Source organism: Eleutherodactylus coqui, chromosome 9, assembly GCF_035609145.1.
Source record: "Eleutherodactylus coqui strain aEleCoq1 chromosome 9, aEleCoq1.hap1, whole genome shotgun sequence".
NCBI lineage: Eukaryota > Metazoa > Chordata > Amphibia > Anura > Eleutherodactylidae > Eleutherodactylus > Eleutherodactylus coqui.
Genome location: NC_089845.1, coordinates 111567527 through 111583860, shown reverse-complemented (window position 1 = coordinate 111583860; position 16334 = coordinate 111567527). Strand labels below are relative to the sequence as shown.

The following is a 16334-nucleotide window of genomic DNA, read 5'->3' as shown; positions in this document are numbered from 1 at the left end:
TGCAAGCTGAATTTGCTAATACTAGCTGAGAGTTCTACTTATCTAGAACCCCTGGTTATACAGATATTAATAAATTACGGCTCCTATCGAACTGCAAGCTTATCAAAAACTGAAATTGGCCAAGACTCTTTTGTTTCAGATGTATAGAAAAGTGTAGTTGTCTACAATTTTCAATATATATTTGTATGCAAAAGAGTATATCTCATGGTGTATTATTTCTTTCGTCAATGACGTTCATTGGTTGCCATATGCTACACTACTGGCACACGGTTACATGCATCAGGGCAATAAGCTTGGAAGCATTATTAAAATGTCTCTGCTGAATGTAAAGCCTGATCTCGGTGTGAATCTAGCCTAATTGTGAAAAACACAGCATACACTTACTCCACATCTGAGGATGGATGTCAAGACTAGCTCATTGTGAAGAATAAAACCTATTTGATTTTGGAAGGTATGAAAAAGACCCCTTATTAAGGGGTTATGCCAAAATGTTAGAAAAGTTAGATGGCAGATAATGTAAAAAATCAACTTTTAAGCCCGACTTCCTCCCGATACACAGCTGCCAGTCAAAGTGTGAATATACACATGTATGCTTTTAGCCACATTTAAATCAAAAACAGTGTTGGAGAGACAGTTCGTAGAAAATTGTACCGCCACTATTGGTATAATTTGTTAAAAGCTGCTGGTAGTCTCCAATTAACTATTCTTAAGTCTTGTGCATAAGAGTATATTACAGCTCTGTACAACTTCTGAAGCAAAGTTTCTAGGGGAGAATATCAAAAAAGAAAGACCCTGCAATACAGTGCCATAATGAGCGCTACCATATATAGCGGTACATGGAGTGCTACAATTCTATACAGCCTCTGTACACATGGCTTTTCTGTGTGCATGAGGCCATGTGTAAAAAAATCATGCAGGGAGGAAAGAGGCTGAACTGGATGGACATACATCTTTTTCCAACCTAACATGCGTACAACAAGATATTCTTAGGCTCTGTTCACACTGCAGATCCGGTCCAGATTGCTGGACATAACAACTCAACATGCTGCTCTGTTTTGTCCAGTCCAATGCCAGGCAACGCAATAAAAACCTCATTACGGTCAATGGAATACACAGAAAAAACAAACAAAAAAAAAAGGATCCAGCACTCCAAAGCTTAAAGAAGCCTCTTAAACTAAATCAATAGTAGGCTCCTTAGATATCCAAAACATATGATTACTTTTATTAGAGATATGTCCGACGCGTTTCGTCGCATAACAGCGACTTTTTCAAGTGACATATACAAACATTTCTTAACCTTATATACTCTCATAAAATACACCTTACCTACATGACCACTACTGCTTGCACGAGACGCCGTTTCATGACTTCCGGCGACCGGGAGGATTCATGGAGAACTTCCGGTTCATGCATAGTACTTCCGGGTTCACTCCACGTATATAATTCTCAATGGTATGACGTGTCGCCGTGCCAGTCATGTGACTACAATGGTCACATGGTTCCACAGCGTACTGCCGTCATTACGCTCCAACTAAGTCCTAGCAACCTTTACGTGGAGGGTGCGTTACCATGGTATTGTTTTTTATTTCATTACGGTCAATGGTGCCAATCGGGTGCCATTCATGTCCATGATGTGCCAGATCAGCATTGATCACGACATGTAAGGTGTTAACAGCAGGGATCGGAGCTGAAACTGGGTGTCAGTTACAACTACCTCCCACTGCGAATGGTGCGAGCTTAGCTACTGAGCCCACGCTATCTCCATACTGTGCATATACGGCATTTCACGCAAACCACTTCCCTCTTATGACATACATGTATGTCATGGGGTGTGAAGGGGTTAAACTGGACTATAGTGATCATTGCAGCTCCACTAATTGTCTTCGCGATAATCTAATCTTATATGATACTTTTGATTCACTGTATAACATGTTAATGCTATGTACTTCCACATTTACTTTAGACTGCTGTCAAGAATGAGTGAAACTACATCAACAAACATCTCGGTTGCTCAAGCCAATTCCACAGACAGCATACAGGTATCTTCCACACAACATTCACGAATGACAGATCCTGGTTTTGCCAAGAAAATATGTTTCTACAAAAGTGGAGATCCAAGGTTTAGTGGAATAAAAATGGTTGTCTCCAACCGATCCTTCAAGACATTTGATGCTTTGCTGGACAGCCTCTCTAAGAAAGTTCCTCTGCCTTTTGGAGTTAGAAATATAACAACTCCACGTGGAATACATCACATAACTGCTCTAGAAGAACTAGAAGATGGTAAAGCCTACATTTGCTCCCATCAGAGAAAGATAAAGCCTATTAACCTTGAACGAGCCAGTAAGAAGCCATTACTGTGGCAAAGTAGCCGGCCAATCAGTGCCCGACGCCGGGTCATGCAGCTTGCTCGACAAAATGAAGTTGCACCATTTCAGAAGGAAAACACTGTTGTGCTCGGAAGCTCGAAGAACTTTGTGATATTCAAAAATGGAGATAAAGAATGTAGACAAAATTTGGTGCTGAACAAGAAATCTATTCAAAACTTTGATGCATTTCTGGATCAAATTTCTGAACTTTTGCAGTTTCCTGTTTACAAACTCTACAGCACTGATGGAAGGAGGGTAAGTCCACAAATGTACCACCAAGAATTACTTTAGAGGGGTTGGTCCATCACAGACAACCTCTAATGAGAGCTGCCAGGCTTCCAAGTTACTTGACAGCCGATTTTGCACACAGACCTGGCAGCCCGTTGCTCTTACCATTATATGCACACTAGAGGGGAAATGCAGCCATTCAAATGAATGGCTATCTATAGATAGACTAATCCTGCCAGTTTGAGAACTGCTGCTTGTTAGGTTGGTTTTAGATGCAACGATTATTGTTCAAAAAATGGTTCAAATGAGCGAAAGTGAACGGTAATCGTTCGTTTTTGGGTCGTCGTTCATCTTATGCAGGTATAATAGTTATCGTTGGCTCGTTTGCTTGTTGTTCGGTTTAAACAGCAATCATTCAGTCCCTGTATTTGCTTATACATGGACTGAATCAGTCAGAATGATGCTCCTTTGAACGAGTCAACAATGTATTAGCTGTCTAAACAGGCTGCACAAGTGCGAACGAGTTAGCGGTGACGTCACTCACTCATTCACTCGTTCAAAGGGGGAATCGGCTCGCCTAAAAGGACCCTTAGTGACTCCTTTCTCTGGCTCATAAACTGGATCCCGAAGTGTATCCCGAGGATAGGTCATCAATAGTTTTTGCCTGGAAACCCCCTTTAAAATAAACTTGATCCTGATTCTGTAAATCCATAGCAAATACTGCTGAAAAAGTGTTTGCTAGAGATGAGCGAGCGTACTCGGAAAAGCACTACTCGCTCGAGTAATTTGCTTTATCCGAGTATCGCTGTGCTCGGGTCTGAAGATTCGGGTGCCGGCACGGAGCGGGGAGCTGCAGGGGAGAGCGGGGAGGAACGGAGGGGAGATCTTTCTCTCCCTCTCTCCCGCCCGCTCTCCCCTGCTCCCCGCTGCGACTCACCTGTCAGCCGCAGCGGCACCCGAATCTTCAGACCCGAGCACAGCGATACTCGGATAAAGCAAATTACTCGAGCGAGTAGTGCTTTTCCGAGTACGCTCGCTCATCTCTAGACTGTTTGTTAAGGCATTGCCTGTCTTTAATATTCTAAATCCCTACAGTTATATTTAAAAGATACATTTAAGTTAAACATTTCCAATAAGGGACTGTCACAATCATCTCTTTTGTCTTATCATGTTATAGAGTATTTGTAGCTGAGCAAATTAATATATAGTTCTGAGGGAAGAAATTCTGTATAATTTGTGATTTATGGTCCTTTTAGATGGGACGAGCTGTCAGGCAAACAATACCGTCCCCATGATTCTCATGCCAGTGCTGTTTAAACAGTAGTAAGTATCGTTGGCACTGCTCACTGTGCTGCCGTAATGGAGCCGGAGCGGCCCGGGGATCGGTCTCCCCCCGCCCGCCGCCATTCACTGTAAGCAGACAGTCGTTCAATAGTGAATGACCGCTGTTTACACTGGATGGTTCAACATTCAGTTTTCTGCATGCATTTACAGAAGACGATTATCGTTCAAATTTGTCCAGGAGCACAGGAATCTGAACGCTTCTGAACGATAATCGTCCTGTGTAAAAGGACCAATACTGATTTAAATCCCCACTTCCTTTGGACTTGTGATTCTGGAGAGCAGAGTTTCTCATCGATTGACAGCCTTGAGTGTATTTACATCCATGTATGAGCTGTCAATCACTGAGTGACTCTGCCCCTCTGACTCATAAGCCTAGAGCAGTGTTTCCCAACTCCAGTCCTCATGGACCCCCAACAGGTCGTGTTTTCAGGATTTTCATAGTATTGCATAGGGGACATTGGTGTAACCATAGGCCACTCTTCTTCATATAGGGAGCCCACTACTATGAATAAAGCATTATAGTTGGGGGGCCCTGTTGCAGGTTTTCCATTGGGACCCAGGAACCTCAAGTTACACCTCTGCATTAAGAGAAGTTGGGGGATCCCAAGATAAACTTTTGCACCCAGGCCCATGAGCCTTTAGCTATGCCCCTGACAGGTGATGTAATTATTGCCAGCACCTCAGACATTATCACAGGTGTTCTCTCTATAGGATATCCAGAAAACATAACCTGTTGGGGGTCGTGAGGACTAGAGTTTGGGAAACACTGGCCTAGAGCGAGCAGGGATATAAACGTAAAGCAATAAGTGAGAAGTTATACTAACTCATTTCTTACTTCGCTTTATCAATCTGCTCAGCTCCTGTGGCTCAATAACATGTTGAATGTATAACATGGCTGATCCTTTTTAACCATTTATTACAGTATGTGCCACGACTAATGATTCTTGACTTCTGCTTGCTTTTCTAACAAGTCCATTTCTTGGGTTTTACTCTTTAGATTCTTAGCACTCACGCTCTCCTGCTGAGTTCCGGAACGGTAGTGGCAGCAGGAAGAGAACCTTTTAAGCCAGGAAATTATGAGTCCGAGAGGGAATTTCTACCTGCTAAATTACCTGGGATCTCCCATCGTGTATTTCCTAAACCAAGATCAAAATCAGAAATGAAAAGCCGTGAGTAGAATAAATCTAACAACCCCTTTCTAATCATTCACCATCATTTCTGTATTAACTGACATTACGCTTAACAAATATGGACAGATCAGATCAACCTACACCTTAGCAATTATACATAGCTGAGTATGTTCTTCTTAACAAGACAGTCATTGGAAGTGTACCAAGAAACTGTCAGAAAAACCTCCTCAATAATCTACACGATTTAGCTACGCAGATGCAGCATACTGAGTATGTCATTGCAGAGGAGTCAAAGTCGAACTTCAGACAATTCATCCTGATATCACAAGACTCTAACATTATCTGCCGCAGTACCACAATATCCGTGGTTTTGTAACATATTACCAGCAAGGGTACTTTTACACGGGCCAACCATCGGACAAAAAATTGCTCAAATAAGTAATTTTAATCAATAGCTTTTCCGTGTAAACGCGAGACCCGACAGGATACTGAGTGAGAAATCGCTCATTAGTCACTTTGTTTCAGCTCACTGAAACTAAATGACTAGGGAGTGACTTCTCGCTGATTGTAAAACAGGCAATTGCTCATCTTTGAGCCACTACCTGTTCATAGTGAATGGAGGCAAGTCGCCGGAAGAGATCTCTGGGGTGCTCCACCTCTATTCACTAAACGACTATTAACCCTGTGTAAAAGTACCCCAAGTCTACTGAGTTGTGAGCACTGCATATGAATGTTGTACCTGTAACCTCCACTGACAAACATGGACCGTGAGTCATACTCCGACCATGGACAATAACAAAAACATTCTATGCAAAATCAATCTTATCATCCATTTTTTAAAAGTTTTGGCATATGCTCATAAATAAACACAAAAGTTCACTCCAAAACTTTTTGTTAAGTGCCTTTTGCTTGCAGACTGAAATAGTTCTTAGTACATTAGTTCCAAGAATGAGTAAAGATGTTTAGCCGGAAAGATATATATCTGTTCAAGAACACATATCAGAACATTTTTCTCTTTAAACTAAATAGAGTAGAGAATACTGGACCACTATACCCACTATGCAGTGCTAGAGGTTACTTAGGTTATCATTTTATAAAAATGTCTATATAGGGCAGATGAAAGGCTTAGATTTTTTTTCTGTTTCCAATGTAAATCATACTTGAAAGATTGTAGTTAAGAAAAAATGCCAGTACTTCTTATGTGATGCCTTATTTTTCAGTCTTAGTGCCCTGTAAAGAAAATGTACCTAGCGAATGCTAGAACATCCTGCATAAAAACGTCTTCTAGGCCAGTGTTTCCCAAAACTCCAGTCCTCACAAACCACCCAACAGGCCATAATTTGAGGATATCGTGTAGAGAATACCTGTGGCAATGTCTATGGCATTGGCTATAATTACATCATCTGTGCAATATTGAGGAAATCCTGAAAACATGACCTGTTGGGGGTCCCTGAGGACTGGAGTTGGGAAACAATGTCCTAGACCTACCTTCAGCTACACTACAAGCCAGCAGGCTTAATTTTCCCACCAGATTATTTCCCTCCAACTCTGACACCATTTTCTGGCCTATCCTACCTACATCTCTTACACTAATAATGCCCTTATTTGCTTAGAAGAAAGTGGAGGAAACATGGATCCATTATGACTGACTATTGGGATCAGCCGACCCATTGCTTTTTCAATTTCACTCTTCATATACTTAATCATTTCAGTGTTTAGGTCAATACTAACAGTTCTTGTTCCTTCCCTTCCTACCTTGTTCCTCTGTAGTATACTCTGTGTGATTCAAGTTGTGTCTCCTTGACTTTACATCTTACACAAAGAACCTATACCAAGAGACTGACAATATTTGTCGGTCTCTTGGTATAGGTTCAGGCATAATAGTGCATATTTAAGTACTGCTTACTACTGTGCTTCGCTGAATCCATAAGGTTGAATAGAAAAAGAGGATGTATTAACTAAATCCCATGACTTGTCTAGCTTTCATCCCTGAACTCATGAAATTGCCCCTGGATCATCATTTATGTAGTTTTGTTTATTTTTGCTACAAGATCTTCAGCCCAGTTTTATTTTTATCTCTATTATTACTGCAAATGCCTATCAAGATGTTTTGCCCTCTTATATGATAGATAGACTTGATGTGATTTGCCAGGTAACACGTGTGAGGGGTGCTTTAGGATCCACAGTTCTAGATTCCAATGGCCATTCCTCTTTGTATCAGCCCAACTACTGGTCTTTATGCCATTTATATTCTCTTATGCTTTCTATTTTTGGGGGTAATACAGTATTATTTTATATTATGTTGCCTTGCGGATTTTCAGGTGAATTACCTCTTACTTTATTCTGTATGTGAGCCATTTCTCAGTAACTTTTACTTTGTGGCGTAGTCTAAAGAGTTGACTTATATCTAAATGAGTCTAAAGGCTGAGGACTCTTACCAATCATATTCATTTCAGCTCATCATCTTTGAGGTCAACCAATCAGCTACTTAATCCCGTATTTTAAGAGGTTTGGTCAAGAACAAAACCCATAATAAATATTCATCAGCATCTTCTTTTTTAAAGACAGATAGATTAATTCAGGATAGGTTCAGCAAGCGCACAGCTATAGATGCAGAGGTAGCAGTCACACGCAGGCTCAGGTGACTGCAGAGGTCCAAATGCACCTTGGCCATATAATAGTACATAGAAGAGGGGTACTTGCTACAGATTTTGCATTGGGCCTGGGAGTTAAACGATATACATGTGAGCTGCAGTGGAACTTACTGCAGGAAAATCACAGCCAGATGGTATACATCATATAATGCTATCTATAATGATTGCTCCAAGAACATAGAGAAAGAGCATTATGCAGACTTTTTTAAATCTAACATTTCTCTAATATTTCTGAGTCTGCAAATTTATAAAGCATTAAATACCTTTTAGCTTGTTATCATGATAATGCCTTTTGTTGCATAGTAATAACAGTAACATTTCTATCATGAGCAAATGCTACAATAATAGATTTTCTCTATGCAATTCTCATTTTATTCACTTTATACTTTGTTTCACTTATCCTAATTCTCAATTTTATCTCTTCCCCTTTGTTTTCCTGTCTTCTTCTGCCTACTGTCTTCACCTGGAAATATCTGCTCTACACCTCCTTTCACTACTCAACTATTCTTGACTTTATGTGTTATTGTTGAACATTAGAAGTAAAACCTCATGAATCTGTTTTTACAAGTCCGAATAGTCAAGAACACCTCCATGAATCAGTCAATGTATGTACTGTAGATAATAACATTATAGATTTTGCTCAAGTACCCAACGATGAACTACATATGACACAACAGTGGCCACAATGTGGAGAAGAACTACCAGTCATTTCTCCCGGGGACAATATTGAAAAAACTGTCCACCTTAATTCTGATGGCACTATGACTGTAGAGATGAAAGTTCGCTTTAAAATAAGAGAAGAAGAAACCATTAATTGGTCGACTACAGTAAGCCGAGCTGAACTGTGTCTTAAGAAGAACAAAATATTTTGTTCTTCTGTAAATCCAGAAGATCAAACCATAAATGTTATAGATTCCCCTATAGGAGCAACTAGCATGAATTGCAAATGCATCGATGAAGACATAAATGCAATGGCAATTAAACAGCATAGTCATATTGATCAACTCAGCAAACAGATACAAGATAATGACATTAATATTAACAAATACAAAACATCTTCTGTAAGAACTGAGAAGTCTACTTTTTACCGACCTCCAACACCTGGGATTAGAAAAGGCCAAGAGAGAAGGTTATCAATTAGAAGAGCATCAGAGGTCACCCTCCAAGAAACTAGGAAGCAGATGTTCTGTTTTAATGAAATGGATAATGAAACAACTAAATATGGAAATGATGCCGAGGACCAGTGTAGTAGACAAGAACAGGCATTGACTGACCATGAAGATTCTAAAGCAAGTGAAACTAGTCTGATGCAAAATGAGATAGATCAAACAAATGAAGACAACTTTGAGATGTTAGAGACCACTCACATGGAGCTGTTACAGAAGAATACAATATATGAAAAAGGTGTGAGGAAAAGTGAAAGTAGTAATTATATGTCGTTTACAGGAACATCTAAGACAGATAGACCATATTCAGCAGGAAGGCAGAAGTTACAGCAAGATCAATTTAAATTTAAGGAAATCAAGAGGTCTGTGAGTGCCTCTGTTACAGTCTCTGAACAATCTATATTAGAAGAGGAGGTAAAAAATGCAAATATGAAATTTGATCATGGAAATTGTTTGGATGTAATAACACAAGAAAATGAAATGGCACAAATGGTGGATGTTCCCTCTGAAAGGTTTTCAGGGGATGACCATAGCGCCACAGACTATACATCAGCCATTTCTGTAAAGAAAATAGAAAAGGTTTCTGAAAATGACACTGGTATTAGCAATGATAACCAATCTACTACATCATCTTTGGGAGCAAAGAAGAAAAAAAAGAAAAATCTGAATAACCCCAAAAAAGATGCACAGGCCAAAATTCCAAAAGATGATAAAATCTGTCTGAATTCTTCACAAGTAGAACATGAAACATCTTGCGGAGAAGCAAACCCTACAGCAAAAAATATTATGTTTGAAGAAATATTTCCTCCTCAACTTCATCCACTTCCAAATGGATCGGAATTAGGTACAACACGAAAATTAAAGGGCAATAAGCAAATGGCAAAAGTGAAACCTAGATCTCTAAAAGCAAATGATGAATTTATACACAATAATAATCAAAATACTGAAGATAGAGAAGACAAGAAATGTAATGTTGTTGGACTTATCTGCAAAGAAGACATAGTTGATCATGGCAGCAGCATTAACTCAAATGAAGAGCTACTTTATAATAATGACCAAACACAGTGCTCTTTTACAGAGAACAAATCTGTTCCAGAAGAAGTAATGCCTAGAAAGAATTCAAAATCTAAAAGATCACAAAAAACATCAAAGAAACCAAAAAGCCCAAAGAAGAAGAAAAGTAGGACAGAAATGGAAAATAAAGTCACAAATGGTTCAGATGGCTTAGATTCACAAAATAATAACTCTCCTGCTCTCCAAAATGCACTTGAAAGCTATGTTCAAGGCTGGTTAAAGAATATATTTCCAAATGTTGCCTTCCCTGTTCTTCAACCATTTTTATCTTCGAGGTTAGAGGAAGACAACACAAATTCTATCACAAATTCTAGTAATGGCTCATGTACTGAGTCATATGTCCAAATCAGTAATCTCATTAGAGGTTCGGAAGTATGTGAAATTGCTAATGGTTGCCAGAACAAAACGGGATCTGAAGAAAATCAAGTCAGATATGCAGATACAAGAGAAAAGGAGATACCTATCCAACAAGTCCAACCATTCGATGAAGATTTTGTCTCATCATTTATGGAAAAAAGTAAACATTTGACAGAATTATTTGCCCAACAGTTTAATAATTTTGGATGCAATACCTTTACTGAATGTAATAAAGGTGAGGAGGTAAGCATGGGGGCGGCAGGCCATGGACTTGAACAAGATGCCCCAAAGAAGTTGAGTATTGATGCTGCAGTTCAGGTGGAAAATAATAACTCAAACTATAGTAAATGTGGGTTTATAGAAGAAATGTTGGGAGAGCAATTTGGAATGTCCCCCCAAAACATGTCAGTACCTAAATGTAGACGATTGGAGAAATCCTTTAGTCTTCCAAATTCTCCATATAGACGAGAGTCTTCATCACCTCAGATTCTGCTAGCCTGGTTGATAGTGCTACAATTAAAACAGAGCATATCTAAGATTGTAGAAAATGTACCTAATGAGTCTAACAATACTCCTGCAATACTTACTGTACTTCAATTTTTGAAAAAAATAGCCATCGTAGAAAAAGCAGATGACTTAAAAGCTGTTGTTCAAAGTTTGCAAGAGACAGCACTGAAATCTAACTCACCCATGAAAAATGTTCCATGTGTAAGAGAACCAACACTAATCGATCAATTCCCAAAAAATAGTACAGAAGGTACAACTGAATGTATTATGGAAAGTAATCATAACATACCAAGTATTAAGGAAACCTCAGCAACATCTAATGTATTGAAAAGTGAGGTTTTAATTGATGACATGGATGACTTCAATTTTTTTGCAGCTCAACCATATAGAATGCTTTCTGGTGACTGCAGTCAAAATGAAAATGATAGAACTTTAGAAGAACATAGTCTCTCAGAATATCCACTGCAAAATACAGCAGAGAGAGTAGAAAAAATACAAAATGACAAACAGAAGGAATATCCTTTAGATCAATCACCAAGACATTCACCTTCATTGACGTCTGAATATAATGTTGACCACACTGTTGGAGCAAACCCTGTGTCGCCCCAAAAGACATCAAGAGTAAAACTGATGGTGCAAGAAATGGAACAAAGGAGATATTCTTCTCAGTGTTGTGAACAACAAAAGTGCTTGCAAAGTCCAATTTCTTCTGATTCGTCAGACTACAGACAAGATAGTGAGGAGAGTCCCAGTGATACTTTGAGGGCATCTAGTGAAATCATGACAGAGAGTGGAGAAGAGCAGATCCATGAGAAGCCTTTCAAAACAGGACATGTTAAACGAGCAATTGAAAGACTCTATGGTAAGGCAGAATCTAAAATTCAGCCTTGCACAGGTCCAACCACTATGTCATCTAGCAACAAGTCACAATGCAAAAATAGTCCAAATAATGAAAATAATGAATATTTGACTTTCAGCAGTCAAAAACAACAATGTTTATCTAAAGAAAACATATCAAGGTCAGTATCTAGTCCAACGAATGCAAGAGTAAAAGTGGGCAGCTCAGGGAATGTAAACAGTGTCTCACTACCACTACTGGATGCTGATGGAGATCATGATGGTACAAGCTGCAAAAAGCCAGGGCTTTCTAAGAGTAATAAATTACACAAAGGTGATCATATGGAAACATGTTCTCACAAAGATACAAGTACAAAGAATGGAGTACTCATAGATAAAGGACGATGGTTGCTAAAGGAGAACCATCTGATAAGGAGGTCACCACCTGAAGCCACTGGAATGTATGTTAATCTGGATACAACATCTGGGGACACTTTACTTGACAATACTAGTGATGAAGTTCCCTATATGCACTCTGCCTGCAAAATGAATCAACCATTAACTGAAATATCATCTTCAGAAATTGAAGATATGACTAAGCCTCACCATTACACCTGTAATTACTTCAACATGCCCCATGGCAGTGATTCAGAACACTTTAACGATACATTAAGCACAAAGTCGAAAGTCAGGTCTAAATCATTTGGTGCTGTAGTTAAAAGCCAACCACATGACTCTGGCTCATTGAGGTCTGTAGATAAATGTGGTGGAATAAGTGAAAGTTTACCATCGTTTGCCACAGTAGATTTCCATATGTCTGATAACAAAGTCCATCCCTTACCACATCCTGATAAGAATAGAGAGGAGAAATCTCCTAATACTGATAGCGGAAACCGAGGACAAATAACGGAACAGGATTCCCTGGACAAGCTTCACTTCATTTGTGGTCAACATTGCCCAATCCTAAATGCAATAATTCTTCCGGTAAATGAAGGGAATAGAGGGTTTGCTTACTGCAGCCCAAGTGATATAGAGAATCTTCTGGTTCTACGAACCGTATCTACAAACACATCAGACACTGCCTTGTTAAACAGTTGTGCAATTATTGATGAGAACAACAATATGCAATACAAGCGGATGAAAGGTCCGGTCAATAACTGCGGTGACACGGAGAAGATTTCTTTTGAGGATAGTTGCAATGAAGATTTCAAGAGGTTAAGAATCTTCATCAACTTAAAACAAAGAAGTGACTACTTATCAGAAATATATCCAAATACAGCAAACAGAATTGCCAGAATAGTCAATTTGTACAAAGATATTCACACCAGAAGCTTGTCCCAAGAACTGACATGTGTGAGAAATGATGAGAATAACAATATTCTGTATTATCATACATAAAGCATCGAAAAGGAAATTGATATGTTGTCAGTCCTCTAATAAAAGCTTCCTATTTACCCCTTGGCTAAAAGCAAACATCAAAATATGCTACTAAAGGGAAAAATAAAATCGGGTCCTCAATAAACAGTCTCTAAGAGCCATTTTTTTTAGAAAATGGGGTGCTGAAAAACAAAGAGCACCCTTGCCATTTTAATAGAGTTCTTATAATTTTAATATCTATCTATCTGCCATTTTTATCCCCTTCTAGTGGAAAGGTTGGTAATAATAAACTACATACATTTATGGTGCTCGCTAGAGATGAGCGAGCGCACTCGCTAAGGCAAACTACTTGAGCGAGTAGTGCCTTATGCGAGTACCTGCCCGCTCGTCTCTAAAGATTCGGGTGCCGGCGGGGGAGAGCGGTGAGTTGTGGGAGTGAGCAGGGAGGAGTGGGGGGGTAAAGTGAGAGAGAGATTCCCCCCCCCCCCCCCCCCCCTGTTCCTCCCTGCTCTCCCCCGCCGGCACCCGAATCTTTAGAGATGAGTGGGCAGGTACTCGCATAAGGCACTACTCGCTCGAGTAGTTTGCCTTAGCGAGTACGCTCGCTCATCTCTAGTGCTCGCATGATGCACACTCAGGAGTTTAACCTGCATTATACCCAATGGTAGATGGCTGTACTATGCAGAAGCAGGCTCCCCCTGTCAGTCCAACCCTTGTGACATGATTGCAGGGTGCTAATGACAACTGGAGGCGTAATAATGGCTTCCAGGTCTACCATATATAAAAACCTAGTAATAGAGCAAGCAATAATACATTGCACAACATAAGTAGTGTAGTGTTTTATGTACAGTAGATAATTTAAAGAATTGCATCTAAAAGTTCCTATGTGTGACTAATAAATATTGTAAATAAAAATATATTTTAGAGCACTGCAAAAAATCCAAGGGGAAAAAAAACACAAAAAAATAACTTTTTTTGCAATAAAAGATGCCTTATTATGGAAACAGCAAATAAAAAAACTATACAAAATTGCTGTAGCAGTGTACTGTAAAAGGATCATGTTATGTCTCCCACACTAAACGCCCTACATTTTTTTTTTTTACAAAATGCCAGAATTGCTGCTTTCGTTTATCTTGATCCTAAAAAGGATAATCAAAATTATCAAACTCTGGTACCCAATGTGTTACCAGTAAAAAAACACAACTCATACTGCAAAAAGCAAGCCTTCACACAGCTCCATTGATGGAGAAATTAAAAAGCTCTGAGTGCAATATGGTATCACAATTCTTTAAGCATATTATATATTTATTGAGCAAAAGCAGTAAAATATTAAAAAAATCTATACATTTGGTATCACCATAATGGTATCAAACCACAGAATGAAATCTAAGGGCTTCTTCACATGTCAGTATTTTTCATCAGTATTTTCTGAGCCAAAACCAGGAGTGGGTCCAAAATACAGAAGAAATTCAAATCTTTCCATTATACTTCCTCTCTGTAGGTTTAACTCCTGATGAAAAATCCTGACATGTGAATAAGCCCAAGACATCTGTTATACTGCAAAGTGAATGTGATAGAAAAAAATTTAAAAAAAACTATTCCGGGATTGCTGGTTTTGTTCATGCTGCCCTCACCAAGAAAAACATTTAAAATGATCAGAAAGTCGTATGTACCCCAAAATGGTATCGGTGATGTCCTAGAACTTGTCCTACAAGAGAAATCCCTCGCACAGCTTCATCAATATAAAAATAAAAAAAAGTCATGGCTTTCAGATGATTCAACACAAAAAATGAATTTTTTTAAGAGTGATTTTATTGTGAAAAAGTAGTAATAGCCGTAATTATATCAACCCCCAGAATAAAGGGAACATGCTAATTATGATGCATGCTTAACGATACAAATATTAAAATTAGAGATGAGCGAACGTACTCGGTAAGGGCGATTTCGCAATTGAGCACTGCGATTTTCGAGTACTTCACTACTCGGGTGAAAAGTACTCGGGTGCGCTGTGGGTGAGCGGAGGGGTTGCAGCGGGGAGTGGGGGGGAGAGGGAGAGAGAGAGGGCTCCCCCCTGTTCCCCTATGCTACCCCCCACTCCCCTCTGCAACCCCCCGCCCCACAGCGCACCCGAGTACTTTTCACCCGAGTCGTGAAGTACTCGAAAATCGCGGTGCTCGATTGCGAAATCGGCCTTACCGAGTACGTTCGCTCATCTCTAATTAAAATGTAAAAAAAAAACTGTTATAATAAAAATTAACAAGTCCTAAGTACCCCAAAATATTGCCATTTCAACTCATTCCGTAAAAAACAAGCCTGCATATGACTATGCAAACTGAAAGATAAAAAAATTATTACTTGTGGTGACACAAATATGAAAACGAAAATCGCTATGTCCTTAAGGCCAAAACTGGCTCAGTCCTTGAAGCGGTTGTTCAGGTCTTAACCATTGATGACATACCATATCAATAGCTGATTGATAGTGGTCAGTTGTTATCCGACCGGCTGACCGTGTGGACGGAGCCAGCAGCTGACAGTTCTGTACACATTGCAGCAACTCGGATTGGTAATAAGATTAAGAAACACACAGCCGTATGCGCGACTATGCTCGCTGCTATGGAGCGTAGTTGCTAGGGTGGCCCATAGAGATATGGCAAGAAAAACAGTGGCAGCTATACAGCAAGACACCTTCCCAATTTGTTACATCTGCTAATAGTAATATTAGGGTAAAGTTTCAGCTTTAAAGGGGTTGTCCCGCGAAACAAAGTGGGGGGTATACACTTCTGTATGGCCATATTAATGCACTTTGTAATGTACATTGTGCATTAATTATGAGCCATACAGAAGTTATTCACTTACCTGTTCCGTTGCTAGCGTCCTCGTCTCCATGGTGCCGTCTAATTTTCAGCGTCTAATCGCCCGATTAGACGCGCTTGCGCAGTCCGGTCTTCTTCCTTTCTGAATGGGGCCGCTCGTGCCGGAGAGCGGCTCCTCGTAGCTCCGCCCCGTCACGTGTGCCGATTCCAGCCAATCAGGAGGCTGGAATCGGCAATGGACCGCACGGTGCACCGCAGGGTGCACCGTGGGTGAAGATCCCGGCGGCCATCTTACTTAGGTAAGTAAGAAGTCGCCGGAGCGCGGGGATTCGGGTAAGTACTGGCCGTTTTTTTTTTTTTTATTCCTGCATCGGGTTTGTCTCGCGCCGAACGGGGGGGCTATGGAAAAAAAAAAAACCCGTTTCGGCGCGGGACAACCCCTTTAAATTTCAACTGCAAGATGGTGCTCAAAACCGATGTA

The 16334-nt window shown here is 39.9% G+C and overlaps 1 protein-coding gene across 1 annotated transcript in view; it reads left to right on the top strand.

The window, feature by feature from the left end:
• The first annotated feature begins 1976 nt into the window (after nt 1-1976).
• The window catches only part of LOC136578686 (lipoxygenase homology domain-containing protein 1-like), a 325705-nt gene continuing 311347 nt past the window's right edge, over nt 1977-16334 (top strand). Inside the window, exons 1-2 of the mRNA XM_066578875.1 lie at nt 1977-2621; nt 4936-5107. Coding sequence (XP_066434972.1) covers nt 1977-2621; nt 4936-5107 — 817 coding nt within the window. The remainder of the gene's footprint in view (nt 2622-4935; nt 5108-16334) is intronic.